Here is a 22358-nt window from a genome sequence, read left to right as displayed (position 1 = left end):
TCCTTACTCTAAGGAACGCTAAATAAACACCTGCCACTCAATTATACTGGCAAACAGGTTTCCAAAGCAATTGTAAACTTCAGGATTCCCACCAGCAATGTACAGAGTCACAGCTGCTCCACATCCTCATGGACACTTGTTATTATCAGTCTTTTTAATGTTGGTCCTTGTGAGGGATATAAAGCGGTATCTCACTATAGTTTAAATCTGTATTTCCCTGATGACTAAAAATATTAAGAATCTTTTCATGTATTTATTGGCTATTAATATAACTTCTTTTTTAATGTAACTCTTTTGTGAAGTAGCTGTTCAAAGTTTTTGTACATTTTTTAAACTGGGTTGACTTACTGAGTTGTAAGAGAACTTTATATTGCAATTATTTTCATTTTTTATTGCTGTCTTTTTCCCCCCCATTGCCATGGAGTTGATTCTGACTCATAGTGACCCTACAGGACAGAGTAGAACTGCCCCACTGCCCCACCGGGGTCCCAAGGAGCAGCTGACCTTTTGGTTAGCAGCTTAGCTCTTCCAAACACTGCTCCACCAGGGCTCTTTTCAAAGAGCGGAAGGTCTTCATTTTGATGAAGTCTCATTTTTTTCTTAATGTTCCAAACTTTCTGTGTACTAAGAAATCTTTGCCTACCCCATGGCTGCAAATTTTTTTTCTAATGTTTTCTTCTAGAAGGTTTACAATTTGGGCTTTAGCATTTAGGTCTCTGATCCATTTAGAGTTAATTTTTGTGTAAGTTATAAGAGAAGGTCCATGTTCATATTCAATGGGATAACCTGTTGTTCCAAAACCATTCGCTGAAGAGTTTAATTTCTCCATTAAACTTCAAGGCTCTCTTTTCATAAATCTAATGAATGTGTGTGTGGGTGGGTGTGTAGGTGTATTTCTGTTCCATTAATCCTTTTATCTATTCTTTCCCCAATATTACACTGTCTTATTTTTGTAACTTCACAGTAAGTATTAAAATCCAGGGGTGTTAAGTTCTCCACCTGTGTTCTTTTTAAATTTGCCTTAGCTATTCCATATAAATTTTAACATTTCCATATACATACTACAATTATCTGATCAGTTTTAATCAAAGAAGTCAGCTGAGATTCAACTGAGTGGGACGGCATTAAATCTACCAATAAATGTGGAGAGAACTGACATTTCAATATTCAATCTCTGATCTTTAAGCACTGTATATTTTTCCAAATATTTAGGTCTTTAGTTTCTCATAGCAAGTTTTCAGGGTACAGATCTTGTACAGCTTCTGCAAATTTTCTAAGTATTTTATGTTTTTGATGCTTTTACAAATGGAATTTTTCTACTTCATTTTTGAATTTTTGCTGCTAGTATATAAAGAATACAATTAATTTTTTTTTACACAGCCTGTGCCTGTTAACCTTGCTCAATTCAGTTATTAGTTCTACTACCTTGCTTTGTAGTTTCCTGAGGATTTTTGACATAATCAATCATATCACCACCCAACAGAAAATTCTACTTCTTCCTTTCTGATTTTTATTCATTTTATCCATCTCTCCAACAATGCATACTTTATTACCAGCTGAGTCTTTAAAGTAATTCCAAAGTGATATCCATGCCAGAAAATACCAGTAACTACAGCCAAATCATTTTCTTAAAAGAGGTTATTGGCCAAAAGAAACACTGAAAAAATACTCCAGTTTTGTTAGATGAAAAAAAAGAAAGGACATTTACCCTAAGGCAATGGAAGTAAACCGTAATCTGGGAGAACCATATAATTATAAAACTAAGTAAAGTCATTAAACATATATTCTTTAAAAATCTAAGATTACATATAATTTCGGCATAGATATCACCAGCATCAAAGCAAGAATTATGAGAAAATTAATAACACATTGATCCTTCTGATCTCACATTATTTCCTCCTGCTTAACAGTAACAGTTACCGTTTACTGAGCACTGAATGTTCATCTAATTCTCACCATACCACCCTGATTAAGGAGCTATATACGAGGAAATTAACAGCTGCTGAGCTTGATGTAATTTAACAAAGGTCACTTAGATTAAGTGGCAGAACCAGGATAACAACTAAGGCAGTCTGATCCCAGAACCCATGACTACAATGTGACCTTTTTTACTGGCCCACCTAATACTGTGTTCTGGCCACGTTAATCCAAAACAAAATTCAGATTATCCCAACAATTCTACCATAATATATATTTTTCTTACCATAATGTTTTGTCTTGTTTCAGAAAGAACTTTGTTGTTGCTGGGTGCCATCAAGTTGATTCCAACTCACAGCAACCCTACAGGACAGAGGAGAGCTGCCCTATAGGGTTTCCTAGGCTGTAATCTTTATGCTGGTGGGTTTGAACTACTGACTTTTTAATTAGCAGCCTAGTGCTTACCCAACGCACCGCCAGGGCTTCTTAAAAAGAACTTAGAGCTACTTTAAGTAAGTACTGTCAAAAGTAATAAATACACTTACTGGTTTCGGCATTTTGCTTCTCTTTTTGTTAACTTCTTTAAAAATTCTGCACTTTTATAAATTCTGTTGTCACCTTCTGTTAAAAGAAAAGAAAGCATACCTGGTCTATCATCTTTTTATACAACGCATTTATTTTAACTACAATTTGTATATAAGATTAAAACATTTTAAAACATACATTTAATACAGAGCACTCTTATACTACGTCAAGGTACTATAACTTTCCTTAAGAAGATTAAAATCTATGGTTTAAAATACCACGCATCTCAAATAAGATATTGTAAAGCATACTGATTACCGATTAAAAGTTTTAATGTAATTACAGACAACATGTAGCAAGGACCCATGGTTGCTATGGACTCAAATGCTGTCTCCCTCTAATTTCAGTCAGGTTCATCTTTAGACCCAGCCTGATACAGAGAGAGACAGTAAGGTGGGGATAGGTGGATTCAGATTCTAGAGAGCTGACATTAGGAAACCATTTCAACCTTTTTCTCTGCACTGCCAAGGACAAAAGGCAATTTTCATTAATGAAACATAAAAAAAAAAAATTATTTTTCTTCTTGAAAGTTTGAAGATTCAAACAGAAAAAAATGTAAGAATAGCTTATTCACCTAAAGTGTATAAAACAGTCATATTTCTGTATACTAGCGCCTTGCATGCTACTTTTCTGCATGCTAGTGGCCTTCACTGATCAATTTAGAAATTGCTCTGAAGACAAATGTTAAATTCCATCTACTCCCCAAGACAAGAGAAGTAAACTTTAGTCCAAGAGAATCATCATGCTGTCTTAGGCTAAATATTCTTAGTAAGAAATGCCTAACAAAACTGTGGAATTTTCTTTACAAACCAATCAAAAGACCTAAAATTCTTACTCATTATTAGTTGTCAAGAAGAAATGATTAACGTTCCAATTTGAAAGCTACAGTGAGAAGTACTATATTAGTTACCTGTGCATCAGTTATCTAGGTATTATCTCTGCCAATAAACTTTATTAGAGTAGAATCAAATTAACATACAATTTTGTGCTTTAAAACTATACCATCATAGAGAAAAATAAAGTCCTGATACATACTACAACATGGATGAACCTTGAAAACATTATACTAGGTGAAATCAGTCAGTCACAAAAGGACAAATATTATATGAGTCCATTTATGTGAAATATTTAAGAATAGGCAAATGAACGTACAGGGATCAAAGTCTATTAGCAGTTTACGGGGGCGGAAGGGAAGAGGGTGGGAGAGTCATTACTTGGGGGCACAGAGCTTCTGTTAAGGGTGATGGGACAATCTGGAAACAGGTACTGGTGATGGTTGCACAACATGGTGAACCTGATGTCACTGAACTGACGATATAAAAAACTGCTGAGATGGCAAATCTGTTATTATATATTCACCACAATAAAAAATTTTTATGTAGATTAAACATTTCACAAACCTACTAAAAATACAGAATCGTACATATAAAATGGGTGAAATTTTACAGGATATAAATCATACCTCAATACCAATGAATCAGAATCAACTCGACAGCAAAAGTTGTTTAAAATTTTTTAAAAAATCAATTAAAGAAGTTGTAATTAACAAAACTGAAAAGTCTCCAAATGCAAATAAAAATGATGCGTTGAAGTAAGGTTTTTTTCCCCTAAATTTTACTCTACCACATGCCAATAAGGGAACTTTCTCTTGAGATACTTATCTGACACACTCTGGGCTATAAAATTCAGTTGGAGATATTAAACACCTCATCTCTCAACTTGTTCCTAGCCTATTCCCTGTCTGTCTACACTATCTACTTTCATGAACCTAAATGTCCTTTAGTCCTATCTTCTACTTCTATCTTCTCTGCTTCATTCCGACAACGACTGTGTCAGTTAAGATTCTTATCACCTCAGGTCTTGCTTTAAACAGCCTCCAGGCTGACCTGCTTTACACATCACTTATAAGCTAATAAATCACAAATCTCTATTTCCAGACTTGCTTGGCCAAACATAACATGGTCAAAACATTTAAATCCCTTCTCCATCACCAAATGTGTTTTGGAAAGTCTTTGTAATTTATATGTTTCTAGAAAATAGTCCAATTTATGCAAATCCTCCAATTTAATAGCACGAAGTTATTCATAGTATTCTCTTATGATTTTTTAAATCTTACTACGTCTGACGTTATGATCCACCCCCTTTTCATTCCTAATACAGTTCATTTCAGCCTTTAGTTTGTCTTGGTTAATCTTGCCAAAAGTTTGCATATTTTATGTGATCTATTTATTTTCTTTTTTTATTACTTTCTGTTCTTATCCTCATTATTTCCCTTCTCCTTGCTTTGGCTTTGCTAAAGCTTTCTAATCCCTAGAACTGAAAGTTTACCTAAGTAATGTCCACTCTTTCTTCTTTTCTAATATATGCATTAAGGTCATAAGCTAAATGTGCCCAAATATAAGGCAACTCCCAATATAAAATGACCCTATTTTGTCAGAGAAATTTATTTTAAATAACCTGTTATCATTTGAATATGTAAAATAGTCAAGTGTGCATAACATTTGTTTATTAAGCATATCTGAATGTTAAAGACACACGGCCTATAAAATATCAATTCAGAAATACTGTTGGCTTTATCTCTCATTTCACAGAACACTTTTATTCAAACTCATATAAATTAGATACAAATGTCTGAATCAAATTGTAGGCCACTTTCTGAATCACAGTTTTCTAGATTGTATAAGTTACTCCTAGAATCAGATTATATTATCACTAACAATTTATCCCAAGCTACAACTAATCATTGATATAAAATATGACAACTTTTTTTCCTCCATCTGTACTACAGGAATATATTTTAACATCCACATTGTCACCACTGGACTTTTTCAGGTTTTTTTTTTTTTTTTTAAATCAGGTGAGCCCTATGAGCTTTCCAAACTTACATGAACTACAGGCATTTTAGGTCAATGTCCCTTTCTTAAACAGTACGTTTGTGCGAGAGAGAGAAATCTCCTTTTCTGGGGAATATTTTTTGAGAAAAAAACCTTGCCTTGTATTTGAAACTAAATCGTATTTCCAACTATTACTTTAATATAGTCTTACACAAGTTTTTACATGTAGTTCTTTCACTGTTGTTCAACTCTTTCAGTTTCTAGTCATGATTTCTAATCACTATTAAGAATTTTTTTAAGTTTTCTACTGAAATAGAGGCTTGGGGGGAGCAGAGTGCCGTCTTTTTATTTATTTCTTTAAGTTTAGTGTACTATAGTCAAAGAATGTGCTATAGAGGACCGCTACTCATTTAAACTTCCTTTATTTTTCATACTTGGTCAGTTTAGTTTCTTTTAAGACTGTTTCAAGTAGAGATGAAAAAATGTATCTTCTACATTTGTGAAATTAGATTAAGCTAGACCAGGTTTTTAACATTTTGTTCATAGGCTCTATCATTACTCATTTTCGTCTACTTAATCAATTTGGGAGAAGTGTATTAAATTTTCCCAATTATGAATGTGGATGTTATTTTCTTCTTGTAAATTGTCAGTTTCTTATTTATGTTTTTTAGGCTATGCTACTAAGTGAGTACTACACTGTCCTATAGGGTCGCTATGAGTCAGAATAGACGCGATGGCAGTGGGTTTGGTTTTTTTTATTAGGTGAGTACAGGTTTAGAACTGTTTTATCTTCCCAGTTTAAAGTACTGTCTTTCATTAAATAATAATCGCATACAGAATTCTAAGCTGACCATTATTCTATCAGCATTTTGAAGATATTTCATTTTCTTCTGGCACCTGTTACTGCTGATGAGAAATCTGCTGTCAACCCAACTCATTTCTTTGAGGCAATCTGCCATTTCTCTCTCATTTCCTTTAAGAATTACTTTCTCTCATGTAGTTGAGATTTGCTTTTACTTATCTTGCTCAGGATTTAGTAAGCTTCCTAAAAGACTCATGCTTTCCTTAAATTCTTAAAAAATTTTCACCACTGCCTCTTTACCATTCTAATTCAGAAATTCTTATTAGAAACATACTGGATATATTCTCTAATTCATGCCTACTTTTTCATACATTCCATCTCTTCATTTCTTTTGTGCAACATTCCTCCAATCACTAATTCCCTACAGTCATTTCTTACCTGCTGTTTACCTGTCCATTAGATGAAAATCTCAGTGATTCATTATTTCTAGAAATTCTGTTTTGGCTTTTGGGTTTTTTAAATAATGCCATGTTCTTCCATAATTTGTTCTGAATCCTCCTTTTATCCCTATATTTATTCTACAACTGTTTGAAATTATTCTATTTCCCAATTCATTATGGCTTGTTTCTTCATGGTATTTGTTATTTTAGATAGAACGCTCTTGTCCTTAACCACCCACCACTCACTCCAATGAGTCCTACAAGCCCCTAGTTGTATATGCAACCCTATGAAACATTTCAGATTTACTCCTACCAGAGTACTAGAAATTTTAATGGTTGCTAGAACAATTTTTAATTTATTGATTTAGGGTTCCCTTACCATATCAGACCCTACAGCCACACCCTTGGAGAAGTGTAGCAGATACTCATGTGAACTTCTTCATCTACTGATAATAACACTTACTAAACCACATGGCTAGTGTGCCATTCCTGCCTAACCTCTCAGCAGCAAGGAAGAAAAAAGAAGTAATTATATGCCAGATTCAACTGGCATACAAACTAAGGTAAAGCACTCAAATTATAGAAAAAGTATTTCTCAAAACATAGGCAGGTAAATATCAAGTATGTAGGCTTGCAGAATTTCTGATGTTATGTATTAATCAAATACAGAAACCAAATAAAAATAGGGTTTCTTTCTTTTCCCTTAAGAAATAATTTGTTCAAGTTTTCAATGTTAGAATTACTTCAAATTATATTCCATAGGAAAGGTTCCTTCAAGCAAAATACTCCATAAAAATTTTAACCTTAATAAAAGAGCTCTGCTAACATAAAAGAACAAATATACCAAAGGCCAGCAGATACAAAACCAGGGTGTCACACAAGCTAATTAAGCTTTCAAAATCTCCTACAAGCCTAACTGATCTACATGAATTGTTGGGAAGTGGAGGGCCTAACAAAAGTCTTAGCAAATAAGGATACGATTCACTTCTAAATAAAGATCCTAAAAAATATGTATTTTCAGATATTTTTGTCTGAAGAATAAAGTCAGTCTTCACCCTATTTTATTTCAATTAATTATAAATTATCTGAGAAGAATAATGAGGCCCTACCTCCAGACTAATACAGAACCAGGATGAAAAGCCTGGGGATCTACTTACAATGATCCATCAGTGAAAACCCTATAGCTCACAATAATCAGATCCTGTGGAGAATGGGATCTTAGAAGCCAACTCAACATGGTAGCTAACAACAACAATCTCCTTATTTACCAATCACACATAAGGCAATTACTTACAACACTACCTTGTATTGATAAGAGTATAGTTTTCAATGTTTGTTCTTATACGTTATTTAACTTTCTACTAACAATAAAAAACTGAATAGCCAAACTAACAAGTCTTTGGACTCCTAGAGTCCAGAGCTTTACCATACCAACCTGTGTTTCCCTTTTTGATATTAAAAAGTGCAAATAACTTCATTTATGGAAATTTACTCAAAGAAAATAGTAAACGTGTGCAATGAATAGTATACAAAGATTCTAAATATAGTGTTATTTATAAGTGTTTATGTAATGTTGGGAGTTGAGCTAAGTGAATCATGGCACATCCACAGGCTCTGCTAGACTATAATACAGCCAACAAAAATGTTATAGAAAAGTATTAAGACGTGGCAAAATAGTCACAAACTATTAAGTGAAAAGTCAGATTATAAAACATACATAAAGTATATTTTTTAAACAGTGTATGAAGAAACAAGGCCAGAATGATAATACTCCAAAATATTAAGTCTCAAGGAATTTGAATGACTCTGTAAATTTCTAAAATGAAAACACAGAACTCTTGTAATAAGATAAACTAATTTCTTAATAAAAAAAAATAATTTTGACTAAATAAACAGAAGTTGGAACTATACCTTCACCATACCATTTAATAAAATCTAAGTAGGTTAATCCATTTTTAAGAGACTAAAAAATAATCTTAGTTTTGGAGAAGAAACATAATATGACGAAGGATTTATAGGTTCTGATTAAAACAGATAAATGTATTTTAATCATAGGTAGAATAAAATAAATATCAAAATAAAATAGAACAGAAAAACATGCAACAGCCCTAACAAAAAGTTACTATGCAAAATAAATAATTACATAAAAGCATCGCTCAATCCCATTAAGTGGTTAAAGGAGAAACTCTGCACAAACAAATCTTATGTAAAAAATGCACACAATCACACTACTTATTAAATCTATAAATTAATATAACTTTAAGGTATAACTGATTATATACTCACTAAACTAGCAAAATAGCAATAATGGTACACATCAGTGCTGATGACACTATGTAGACAAACATTTCTGGTAGCAACATTTGGCCCCACGTTTCTAGAGAGTAAGCTGCCAACATATAACAAAAGCTACGAGGCTTTTTTAAATGAAAACTCAGCTTCTGGAATAAACCCTCAAGGAAATAAATATAAATCTGTACCAAGATATTCTCAGCAGCACTCTTTATAACAACCAATGTTTACAATCACAATTAAAGAAATGTTGAAGCTATGTGATAACGTGAAGACTATTACAGTTTTGGTTTTTTTTTTAAACAGTATGAGACAAACTGTGTCAACATTTACATTAAGAACAGGTAAAAATGCAGAATACGCAGCCACCCATTACATCCGTGTAAAAATACAGGTATAGTTACAAAGGATACTGGATATATGGAATTGAGCATTTAATATTAATCAGAGTCTTATTTTTGTTAAGTTCCTAATTTAAAAATATCAGATGACAATTTCAAAACCATATTTCACTACAAATCTTTGTTTACATATTAGTTTAGTGCCTTATATATGTAAGGACTCTGCCTTAAATTTTTTAAAAACAAAATTATATATAATTTTAATTAAAAATTAAGTTTTTTACCAATTTAGTGTTTACTAAAAAAAAAAAAAAAAAAGAACATAATTGTAACCTCAGCGGAACAATTCTAGTATAATCCTTCTATGATTGTATTAGTTTGTTTTTTTTCTTGAAACTGGCCTATGTTAGAAGCAAAATAGACAATCTAATTTTTATTAAATTGAAAATAGCTAAATTTAAAAACAAACCTAGATATATAGTTATTAGATCCACTGGTGGATGTTACTATTTAAAACGTTAATAAAGACGCATGTCCTGGGGCTTAACCTATAATTAATCCATCTTGAAAACTAACCTTTTTTTCAGTGCCTTCCTTTCTTCTCTAAAAAAATTACATATATTACACTTCTGAAAGGTCACTGCCTTGAAAACTCTGTGTTCTACTCTGCGCACGTGGGGTTGCCAGGAGTTGGAACTGACTCAACGGCCACTAACAAAGCAATGTATGTAAAACATACGTAACGATAATCGACTCTTCTTCCCTCATAATACTAAGTGTTGAGAAAAAAAAATCACTCCCTCCTTCCCTCTTCCTAAATTCCTTGAAGTGGTCTCATCTGCCTCTTTTCCATACTGACACACACAGAAGCAAAGCGCATGCACCCAACAGCGGCAGCAGCTACACACCAGCCAAGGAGTCTTGAGATGTTGCCGGTATACACGTTTCCCATTTCCAGAAAATTATGTGCATTAAATATGTGCTAGAAACAGTGCCACATTTTAAAGACAAAACATTCATACAAAACATTGTCTTCTTTGTCCATTAACTCGGAGGGTGGCCCTAAAAACATGGAAAAACAGCCTTCTGCTTAACACAGTGAGCTCTATTGAACAAACACAAGGCTCTCCTGCTGGTCAGGTGGCAAAACAGGTATTGTTAGGTCTAGTCCATACTGGACCTACACTGACTGTTCCATAATTTATACCACGTGGCCTAAGTTTTTTAAGATAATCTTTTCCCCAAACCTGTATTTTTTTTTTTTTCTTTTGAGACTTAGTACCAATCTCTGAACACAGCTGTGGTCTCCCTACAGATCAAAAATTTAGAAAAGAACTCTGCTAAACTTCTGGGGAAATGGGCAGAAGTATACCAAAGTGAAGAAGGGTAAAGCTGAGACGGTAACTCTGGCAGTCACCTCTACACAATAACAGCATCCAGCCAAAACCAAAAACCAAACCCAGTGCCACTGAGTCGATGCTGGCTCATAACGACCCCACAGAACACAGCAGAACCGCCCCACAGAGCTTCCAAGGAGCGCCTGGCGGATTCGAACTGCAGACCCTTTGGTTAGCAGCTGTAGCACTTAACCGCTCCGCCACCAGGGTTTCCGACAGCCGCCCTTCCCCCTCCATTGGTCCCTCTTGTGAAGTCTATAGATTCCTTCCTAGAAGAGTGTTTTCAAATGTTTAAAATAATGAAATTATAAAAGAAACCAATTATACTAAAACAATTATCAAAGTATAAAAACCACATTTATGATATAGTAACATACATGCTTCTTTATTAACGTTTTAAATAAAGTGGAACTGATAACTAAATACTATGTAATGATGAGTATAAATGTCATTTTGAGATCTCTGCAACAACTGTAATGTGTTATGAAAATATCTGCAATTGCTACTGGAAAGTATCTTTGGCTGTTCTAACACTACTGTGATTAGTTGGTTACACTCTTAAAGAAAGAAAATGTGTAAATAAAGACGTAATTTTTTTCTCCAACCAAGTTCACAGACCCTTTGAATTTTATCCACAGATCTAAGGGGTCTGTGGCTCTTCAGTTTAAAACCTCTGATATACAAAAACTATGCTTATTACATTTTTAGCTCAGTGTTAAATAATACTGAATACTGAATAGCCATAATACCCTTTTACCTATATACAGCATCAGGTTAAGCAAAGGGGACAGGAACTTTTAGCTCCATTCTGCAACTAAAGAAATAGGCCACATGTAAGGACCAGGCTAGTAAACGGAGGGAATATTTGCAGAATGCTCAATAGGCACTTTACCTACATTACCTCACCTTCTCAATAACTGTCCTTTCTCTCCTTGCCCGGGCATGGGAGTAGAAAAATAAATACATTTTCATTTGCAATTATAAACTTTAAAAGAATTTAGTTTTTTTTTTATAGCTTGAAATTAAATGCTAAAAGGTAAGAAAGCTAAATCCAGTCCAAACTCTTCATTAAGGAAGCATTAAAAAATTATATAAAACAAATTTAATAAATTATAAAAAATTCTATGTAATAAATGCTCAGAACTGGAAAAACAAAGATGGTTCATGTAAATCATCTCTGTGACAGGAAAGACGCGAACACTCAGCATGACGAGGAATTCTCACAAGTAACTCTATGCTATACGTGTTACAGAACACCACGTATTATGGTGGCTTATCTTCAGAACAAAACAGAGTCAATGTATTTCTTAAGTATCTTTAAAATTAGACAATAAATATTCTCATATGTAGTCAGTGAGGCTATATGGGAGCTCTCTTTTAAACATCATTAAACTTCTAATTTTCTAGACGTTCAATTCCTGTTTTGAGAAACTACAGCAGTACCCAGCTAGAAACAGGGCCTCAAATGTTTGTTGATTTTGTTGGTGAATTAAGCTTACATATAATATGAACTTGAATTTTCTTGATTTATTATTGTCAAGGGCAGTTTTCCTTATTTTTTATGCTGTAAAATGACTAAGCTAATAAGCAACAGACTATGAAGACAGCAAACATGAACATAAAAAAATTCCTCCCAACTAGTGGATAATTCAGGTCTTTATCATCTCTATCCAAGACTATTTCAAATAAATCTCATTTGTCAATCAAATTTAAAAACCAGAGATGTTAAAATATATATATATTATTCCAAATTCTCATGGAATCCAGACTTTCTGGAGCCATGAAGGCTGGATGAACTCCCAAAACTATTGTGCTGAGATAATTTAAGCCTTAGACTAAAAATACCCTGAACCCACTGCCGAAAACCAAACCCACTGCCGTCGAGTTGGTTCCGACTCATAGCAACCCCACAGGACAGAGTAGAACTGTCCAATACAGTTTCCAAGGAGCGCCTGGCGGATTCGAACTCCTGACTTCTTGGTCAGCAGCTGTAGCACTTAACCACTAGGCCACCAGGGTTTCCAAAATACCCTGAAGTCTTTTTAAAACCAAACAATAATTTAGGTTAACTAGTAAAGAATGTCTGCCTGAGCGTTATGCTCTTTTAAGATCTATCTATATGGGATTAACGAAACCCTGGTGGCATAGTAGTTAAGAGCTATGACTGCTAACCAAAAGGTTGGCAGTTCAAATCCACCATGCACTCCTTGGAAACTCTAAGAGGGCAGTTCTACTCTGTCCTATAGGGTAGCTATGACTCGGAATTGATTCAACAGCAACAGGTTTGGTTTTTTCTTTTTTAATATGGGATCAAAGTGACAAAGGCAACTCAAAACATTAGATAGGAACCTTAGGAGGCACTGAATTTGTGTTAATGAGGGAGGAACAACTCAGAAAAGGAGGATGAGAATGGCTGCACAATGTCACTCATTGTACATGCAGAAACTGTTGAAGTGGTGTATGTTTTACTGTGTATATTCTCAACAACAACAAAATAAGTGATTAAAAAAATTTTTTAACAAGATAATTTGACGGATTTATTTCTAACTCCATCACTGCATGTTGCTTGTTGATGAGGTCTGAAATAGTAAGCCCTCTGTTGTTAGCTGCCATCGAGTCAGTCCCCAAGTCACAGGGATCCTATGAGTAAGCTATTTAGATATATACGCACACTAAATTCGCTTAATAGTCAAACTAAGTTTTCATAGTTTCTCTAAGACTAGAATCTAGAAATAGCTTAAATATCAAGAGTCCTCATGATAGCTAATAGTTAGTCCATCACACATACTTAAAGGCCAACAGTACGTTCTACACTCAATTAACCACAGCTAAGATTTCCTATACCCTCTGTTCCCCTGTTATTAAGGCCCCACAGCTAAGATTTCCTATACCCTCTGTTCCCCTGTTACTAAGGCCCGCTACACTCTACATTTTGTACCCTCTGTTCCCCTGTTATTAAGGCCCGCTATACTCTACATTTTGTACCCTCTGTTCCCCTGTTATTAAGGCCCGCTACACTCTACATTTTGTACCCTCTGTTCCCATTTATTAAGGCCCGCTATACTCTACATTTTGTACCCTCTGTTCCCGTTATTAAGGCCCGCTATACTCTACATTTTGTACCCTCTGTTCCCCTGTTTATTAAGGCCCGCTACACTCTACATTTTGTACCCTCTGTTCCCCTGTTATTAAGGCCCGCTATACTCTACATTTTGTACCCTCTGTTCCCCTATTTATTAAGGCCTGCTACACTCTACATTTTGTACCCTCTGTTCCCCTGTTCATTAAGGCCCGCTATACTCTACATTTTGTACCCTCTGTTCCCCTGTTATTAAGGCCCACTACACTCTACATTTTGTACCCTCTGTTCCCCTGTTTATTAAGGACCGCTACACTCTACATTTTGTACCCTCTGTTCCCCTGTTTATTAAGGCCCGCTATACTCTACATTTTTTACCCTCTGTTCCCGTTATTAAGGCCCGCTACACTCTACATTTTGTACCCTCTGTTCCCCTGTTATTAAGGCCCGCTACACTCTACATTTTGTACCCTCTGTTCCCCTGTTATTAAGGCCCGCTATACTCTACATTTTGTACCCTCTGTTCCCGTTATTAAGGCCCACTGCACTCTACATTTTGTACCATTGTCAGAGCCAACACAATGGCAACTAACAATAAATGCCTTACTCGTGTGCTCCAATTATTCCCTGTGCTAGTAAGGATTTCTGGTTACAAGCGACACTCCGGTTCATGTACTGAGAGGATATCCGTTTACAGAAAATAAAAGACAGAACTCCCACATCACAAAAGACTCTGCTTAGAACACTGCTGCACTGAGTATTAACCTCAGTTTATACACACCACTACAGTAACACTTTACACACATTACCGTCTATAATACAGCATACCTACCTCCCCATTCGCTACAGGGTCGCTACGGGTTGGAATCGACTCGACGGCACTGGGCTTGGTTTTTGGTATCTCCCCACTACAGTGTCAATGTGAATTCCTCACTATCTTACTCATCTTTCTATCCTGAAATGCAAAGTACATGGCACACAACTGTAACTGTCTGAATGTAAGAATGATACCTTAAAGCAAGGGTCTAAAAACTTTTTCTGTAAAAGACCACAGATAGGTAGACATTTTAGGTTTTGTGCGTCATATAGTCTCTGTTGCAACTACTCTGCCGTTGCAGTAGGAAAGCAACCATAGGTAATATGTAAACAAATAAGCTGTGACGTGTTCAAATAAACCTTTATTTACAAAAACAGGTAGCAGGCTAGATTTGTTTGTCAAGCCTTAAAGTACTTAGCAGGTGTCAAAGTTTTTCATTCCATAAGTTAAACCTGATACCCAGGAAGATGTGAACTCAGGTATTCATGCTGAATTATGTGTGATTTATATCAGAACAATCTTGGATTTGATTTCGGATTGGGATAATAATGAACCCAAGGCATTTAGTATATAAGAAAAACGATCTAATGGGAACAGAGTTAAAAGGGCAATTTTATTACCTTTGCTAGTGATTAAGGTATGGGATATGCCTCAACCTTGGCCAAAGAGCCTGGAAAGACATCTGCAGGCAGGGGGCGGGGGTGTGACAGTTCTGGAAAAGAGACAGTCCCCCTTATTCCTTTAGATATTTCTGTGTTAAGATGGGATGCTAGTCCTGCTGCAGCCATATTGGGATAAGGGGAAACCAACCTTAGAGCAAGGCAAACAGGGAGGACCGTAGAGCAGAGAAAGTTAGAAAGAGTCCTTGATGCCATTATTGAGCCACTCTTGAGCCTGTGGACTTCGTTATGTAAGATGATAAATTTCATTACTGTTTAAGTCAGTCTGAGGATTTTGTTATTTGCACCCAAAAGCATCTTAAATGATCTAAGCATTCAGAAGAAATGACTGCTCATTTCACAATTTTAACTTCAAGTTTTCAAGTATCAATAAAAGGAAGTATGTGAGGTCCTGAAAGCCCTCAGGTATTACCTAAAACCGAAAGAAAAAATTGTCTAGAAGTATTCAACTTTATAAACTCTATAGTCTTGGAGAAAATAGTAAACAATGCAGTACCTACTTATTTAAAACATCCTTTCAACATTTTTTTTCTCTAAATCAGGGGTTGGCCATTTTTTTTGGTAAAGTGCCAGAGAGTAAATACTTCAGGTTTTGCAGGCTATATAGTTGCCACTCAACTCTGCCACTATGGTTGGAAAGCAGCCACAGACAAAATGTAAAGGAATGGGCATGTCTGTGTTCCAGTAAAACTTGACTTACCAAAAAGAGGCAAGCAGGCTGGGTTTGACCCATGCTCTAAACGGTTAACAGTAAAGAGAGTATCTTTCATAAACCAATTTTACTAGGGCTCAAAATAGTTTATTTCAAATGTATATGTTATGTAGAAAAAAAGAAAGTAACTAGCATTTCTTGAAGATTCTATTCATATACATCAGACCACTGGATATAAAAAAAAGTCTAGTTACCTTGTTTATACACATAACTAACCTCTATAAAATTTAGAATTATACTGTTAAAAGGTCTCTGGTAATACAGCAGGAAATAAATTCCTCATATGCAAATTTATAATATCTAACTATTAATATATCTAATCATTTTAAATTACTACATTTGCAAGGATTTCTGTTCATACTGGCTATGCGTTTTTGGGATTCAAGAAGAAGAAAAAAAAGTCCTACACAATCCCTAACCTAAATGAACCCGTCTCTCCCAAGGAGCGGAAACTAGAGTTCACTATTAGATGGAATTAAGAAACAAAGAACTAAATTATATGGACATTTTCCTTCCTAACAGTTCCCAGGTACAAAAATACTCATATGAATACTTCACTACCAAATATCATAACCCCTTTTTAAAGGACACCATTTTTCACTGTCAAATATATACTATATGCTATAAAGGAAAAAAGGTAAACTTTCAGTCATTAATCAAGAAAATCTGCATACGTGCATATACACGCTTTTGAGAATTAGTATAGAAAATTCTATTGTAATTGCATTTAAATGATGAAAATCTGAGAAATACTATTTACTTCATGTTTAAAACAACTAATAAATACTTTGAATGTTTGGTACAAAATAATCTTATTTCGGGGAGGGGGGCAGTAGTGGTTCAGTATAGAATTCTCCCCTTCCATTTGGGAGACCTGGGTTCCATTCCTACCACTTGTCTGTCAGTGGAGGTTTTCCTGTTGCTGTGATACTGAACGGGTTTCAGTACAGCTTCCAGACTAACACAAACTAGGAAGAAAGGCTTGGTGGTCTACGTCCAAAAAATCAGCCAGTGAAAACCCTATGGATCACAACGGTCCATCCCATTGTGCACGAGGTCACCGTCAGGGGCAACTCAACCACGGCTAGCAATAACAACCTTATTGTAACAGACTTTAAAACTAAAATCACATATAAGAGATACAAAGTATGATGTTTATCCTTGGGTAAGTATTGACGTTTTCTATACACAAGGAATTACTAACAGCAGTTCTCTATGGGAAACAGTACTGGGAAGGCAGTCTGGAGCGTTCTGGGCAAGGAGTGCTTTTTTCACCTTACATCCTTCTGGGTTTTTAACTTTGCCACAAAATGTATCATTTTTATTATTTTTTAAAAAACGGTTTAAAATATATATTGAATACAAATTAATATTAAATATACAAGGAGCTAATATGAATGGGTAATATGAATAGGAAAAGCAGGACGTCTCTGGAAGAGACCAGAAGTTGAGGAATGCTCTGGGGTCAACTGGCCACCTCTACCACCAAGAGGAGACCATATCCGGGCTGCAGAGTCGGGGAAGTTCTCAGACTTAAAACAGCCTTGTAAAGGTGGAGTCTAAGGCAACTCAGCCCAACTCCACTGAATCCTGTACCCCACAGGTATTATCAGGGTAGTTAAGTAGTTCTTGGTCTGCAGGGTTCCAAGTCATCCAAGAAAGGGTGACTTCCTTGACTTTCCAGATTCAGAGCAGTAACATGAAATTATACTAGCCATACATACCCTGCCAGGTATGTCCCACCAGTACAGCTCAGTTCAGTCTTCACGACTTGCACAAAACATTTTTTTAGGCTTTGGCGGCATATGGGCAAGAGTGGTAAGAACTGCCTCTACCTTTAAATGGTGTTAAGTTAAACGGTGTTAAATTAAAATGCATTATGTTAAAAGTTGCTGAAAAAACAAGATTCCTACCATCATTTCACATTTCAGACAATACATTAGACTACATAAATTATAAATATAGTGAACTGAAAATACACAAACTTTCATTATAACAGTCTGCCAAAGATAAACATAAAATTCAATTCTGCTTTTGGGAATGGTGAAGCAATAAACTAATCACCCTGATGCCCCATGCCTTGGACTACTAAGAGCTAGAGAGTGAAAGAAGAGCAAAATCTGTCATTTCTTCCTACCACAGGAAAGAGACTAATCAACTTCCAGTTAAGTACATGGACACAATTCCCAAAAGAAAGGACAGGCTCAAGGTACCTCCCACACACCTAAATTAATCACATCCATTCTACAAATACTTGAGTCTCTCCTACACGCTATTCCAAGTGTGGGGATCAAGGAGTAAACAAAACAATGTATAACCCACAAGGGCAAGAATTTAAGCGTTTTAAATGCCATGATCAAATTATGTCTCATTTAAACAAAGCTAAGGAATTACTACATACATCTATTCATTTCTTACTAATATCAACTCTTTATTAAGCTCCATCCTATATACAGAAAAAAAACTAAGAAACAAGAATCAATACAATCCTTTTTACAGCATACTGTTAACTTCAAAAGCTGTGTTCTACATTTTCATATTTGAGCTAAATTATTAGTTTCTCGAAGTTAAAGCACACCAGTGAAAGCAACGGAATCCTGGAGGTAAAAAAACCCTGCAACCCTGAATATTAATTTATCTTCTCAAATCTAATAATGCCACTTTAGCAAACAGATTAAGCCATTATTTATCCAACAAAATGAACGGGGCAATTGTTTACTCAGAGCTCTGTCAGTCGTATGAAAGAGTATTTAGTGTTCTAAAAAAAGTATGCTTCGTAAACAACAGATTGCCAAGTCTATGCCAAAATACTCGTTTATCAAATAAACCGTTATTACCTTAGACTTTTTCATGTTCATCATGCCAGTCTTAGGGCCACAGGGCTGCCACCGAGCACCTCATTAAAATGACGTCCACGAAATCTCAAGTGTATTTTAAAACATATTTTTGATGAAGCTGACTTTTAAAACATTTCCAACCTCTCCCGTTAAGGAAAGAAACACCAAACATTCGGAACGTTTCAAGTAACACGACAAACCCGTACAGGACGTGATGCATTCTACTTGAAGTAATGTAATGCCCTGAAGTTGGCCCAGGAATTGAGTTGGGGTCCCTTGAAGGGATCTGAGCTGTCAGCCCCGGGCTGGCTAAGGCTGGAAGGCTCCGAAGGGATCTGAGCTGTCAGCCCCGGGCTGGCTAAGGCTGGAAGGCTCCGAGATGGGATCTGAGCTGTCAGCCCCGGGCTGGCTAAGGCTGGAAGGCTCCGAGATGGGATCTGAGCTGTCAGCCCCGGGCTGGCTAAGGCTGGAAGGCTCCGAGATGGGATCTGAGCTGTCAGCCCCGGGCTGGCTAAGGCTGGAAGGCTCCGAAGGGATCTGAGCTGTCAGCCCCGGGCTGGCTAAGGCTGGAAGGCTCCGAGATGGGCCGCGGCCGCAGCCGCAGCCGCAGCAGCAGCAGGTAGGGCGGCGGCGGCCTGGGACGCGCGGCCTTCACAGCGCGGGAGCGCTCTGCGCCCCAAACCCTGTAACGCAACATCCCCTTCACGCTTTCTAGTAACTCTACACCCTTACTTCCACACTGGGGACCAGGGAAGAGTAAGTTCTAATAACTTCTTCCCTACACTGCAAAACGTAATCCTTCCTACACTTACTGTTTGTATTCTACAAACCAGCCTAGAGGGACATGCGAGCCCGAGGCCGACAGCCGGCGCCGGACCCCGACACTCTGGGACGGGGAGACGCACGCCGGCGCCGGAGGCCGACCCCGCGCCCGAGCAGAGAAACGCCCGGCTGCAGGCAGACTCTGGCTCGCACCCGGCACGTCTGGGACGGGGAGACGCACGCCGGCGCCGGAGGCCGACCCCGCGCCCGAGCAGAGAAACGCCCGGCTGCAGGCAGACTCTGGCTCGCACCCGGCACGTCTGGGCCGCGGCCCTGCCACGACTCGGGCAGGGCCTCGTGGCTCTCGCTGGACTCAGGAGCGGCCCGGCCCGGCCGTTACGGCCGCGGGGCCCGAGCTGACGGGGCGCGAGGCCCTCGAGGCGCCGCCGCCGCCACCGCCGGGCAGCGCGGTCCCCCGCAACTTGGGGCGGCCACCTCGGCGTCTCGGGCAGAGCCCGGGAGCGGGGAGCGGGGGAAGGGAGGGCAGCGGCGGCTTACCCCGAGACCAGGTGACACCTTCCGCCCAGGCGTGTGGCTGGGGCGCTGGGGCGCGGCACCCGGCGTCGCGGTCGCGGAGGGAGAGAGAGGCGGCGGCGGGAGCCCCGGGCCGCCGGACACGAGAAGCGCCGCCGCTACCGCAGACAGCTCCGCAATATGGCCGCCCGGCGACTCCTCGGGGGGAAGGCGGGGCTGCCCCGTGCCCCCCGCCTCCCCCTGCCGCGGCCGGAGCGCCAACGTCGCCGCCACAGCCGCCGCCACAGCCGCGGGAGCCGCCCCGCCGCGCCCGCCCGCCCCGCGCACCAGCAGCCGGCCGCCTCACGCTGGGCGTCGCCCGGGGGTCGCCGTCCCGGCGGCAGGGAAGCGCGGGGGGCGAGGCGGCGGATCCGAGAAGCCTCAAGGGAGATGGGGCGGACGGGGTGGAAGGAGAAACCCTTTCCAGAGAGGACTGGGCTGGAGAAAAGCCTGCTGTGAAGGGAAGAGGAGCCGCCTAGCCGAAAGCGCGGAGTGTATCGCCTCCCCCCACCAGTGGAAACTTAAAACGCCCGCTGGGGCCCGAAAACTCACGGAGGGTGCTTCCGCCGCCCCCGAGGAGGAGGTCTTCCCAGAGGAAATCGGGAAACAGACCGAGCGTGTGACTTGGCTGTTGAGCTTGAAAATCCTGGAGTAGAAGAGAGAAACGGGCCTACCTTAGAGGAACTTACATTTGAAACAACAAACGTTTATTTTGGCTTCTTTTACCCCACTTGAAAAACTTGGTTTTTCAGGGGTAGTATTTAAATTCCACCAAAACCACGATAGATATGGCCCCAATCGAAAGTGCAAATCTCGCGTTATGAACAATGACTTTCTTTAGCAATTGGAAGTAGAAAATGTTTAAGTGGGATTCCGAACAGCAACCAAACCTAAATTATCCTAGATTAGAGAAAGTTAGGCATTTGATCGTTAGTCTAACTTTAGCCCACTCGAGTCAGTGGTGGATACTAGATACAAAGCTGACTTTTCGGTCTGTGTCCTGTCATCTACTCCACTCCCCCCTCTTCAGTAATTTACTGGGACGCAAAAACGAAACTTTCTAAGAGTGTATAAATGTTAGTGCACAAAGTCAAATTAGCTTCGTTTGCCCTGTGTTTGCAATGCTTTCTATAGTTTATCTTTTATGAACAAACTTCAGATTCAAATAACAAAACCTCAGAAGCGTACTTAACTTTTTTATAGAACAAATAATTCATATCCTTCGGGCCTTAGCACTTGCTTGCTCTGTGACATTCAGTAGCTTTTCTAGGAACTCTTTCCCAGATCACTTTCACTAAGCTCCGTCTTCCCGGAGTTTGCCCCATTGCCCTTTGGGACCTCTCTGAACTATTAGGAAGCCCAGGAGACTCACTGGTTAAACTCAAAGGCCTTTAGATTGCAAATTCCTCAAGGATGGGAACCAGGTGTGTACTTTGTAACCAAACAAGTTTTGTGGTTCTTGTTGTTAGGTGCGATCAGGTGGGTTCCTACTCAGAGTGACCCTGTGTACAACAGACAGAAGGAAACACTGCACAGTCTTGCGCCATCCTCACAATCGCTATGCTTAAACCTATTGTTCTTGCCACCTGTCAGGCCAGCTCGTTAAGGGTCTTCCCCTTTTTTCGATGACCCTTTACCAAACAGGATGTCCTTCTCCAGGGACAGATCCCTCCTGATAACATGTCCAAAGTATGTGAGACGTAGTCCCACCATCCTTGCTTCTAAGGAGCATTCTGGTCGTACTTCTTCCAAGACAGATTTTTTCGTTCTTAGAGACCACCAAAATATTACTCCCTGGACTTCTCCTCTGGGCACAAGAATTGTCCAGATAATTCTTCAATCTTTCACATCACATTGCATGCAGAAAGTATCATGTAAATTCCTAAATAATACACTACTCAAGCAAAAGTATACAACATACTTTTACAGCTGAAAATGAAGGATTCACTGTTGTTTGCCTTGAACCAGACACTGGGGTGAAGTAATTTTACATGATTATCTCTTTTAATAATTATAACAACCCTGTGTTTGAGGTAAATGCTATTACTGACCTGTGTTTTTATTTTTTAACCAGTGAGCCTCAGAGGGATTAAGTAATTTGCCCAGTGTAACACAGCTTGGAAATGGTAGAACTAGGAAGTGGCAGAGCTCTGACCAAACCCAGTTATATTTGACTTAAGGCTAACATTTTTATCCTATATTCTGCAAAAGCAAACAGACCAGAAATCCTAACACTTCAATTGGCTATCTTAGTAGCAAGTATTTAGGTAAAAGATAAAGTTAAAAACTG

At 38.3% G+C, this 22358-nt stretch overlaps 1 protein-coding gene across 4 annotated transcripts in view; it reads right to left on the bottom strand.

The window, feature by feature from the left end:
• RDX (radixin) overlaps positions 1-20703 on the bottom strand; it is a 104589-nt gene extending 83886 nt beyond the window's left edge. The window contains exons 1-2 of one of the 4 annotated variants that reach the window (XM_049889344.1): positions 20621-20703; positions 2463-2538 (exon numbers count right to left, since the gene is read on the bottom strand). In XM_049889344.1, coding sequence (XP_049745301.1) covers positions 2463-2474 — 12 coding nt within the window. In that variant the 5' untranslated portion in view covers positions 2475-2538; positions 20621-20703. Of the gene's footprint in view, positions 1-2462; positions 2539-18733; positions 19878-20053; positions 20300-20620 lie in introns of those variants that run through there. The other 3 variants (XM_049889346.1, XM_049889342.1, XM_049889343.1) reach the window with 3 other exon arrangements.
• Positions 20704-22358: the final 1655 nt, after the last annotated feature.

The sequence above is a fragment of the Elephas maximus genome, chromosome 7, assembly GCF_024166365.1.
Source record: "Elephas maximus indicus isolate mEleMax1 chromosome 7, mEleMax1 primary haplotype, whole genome shotgun sequence".
NCBI classification, from domain to species: domain Eukaryota; kingdom Metazoa; phylum Chordata; class Mammalia; order Proboscidea; family Elephantidae; genus Elephas; species Elephas maximus.
This window is presented reverse-complemented; position numbering and strand designations above follow the sequence as displayed.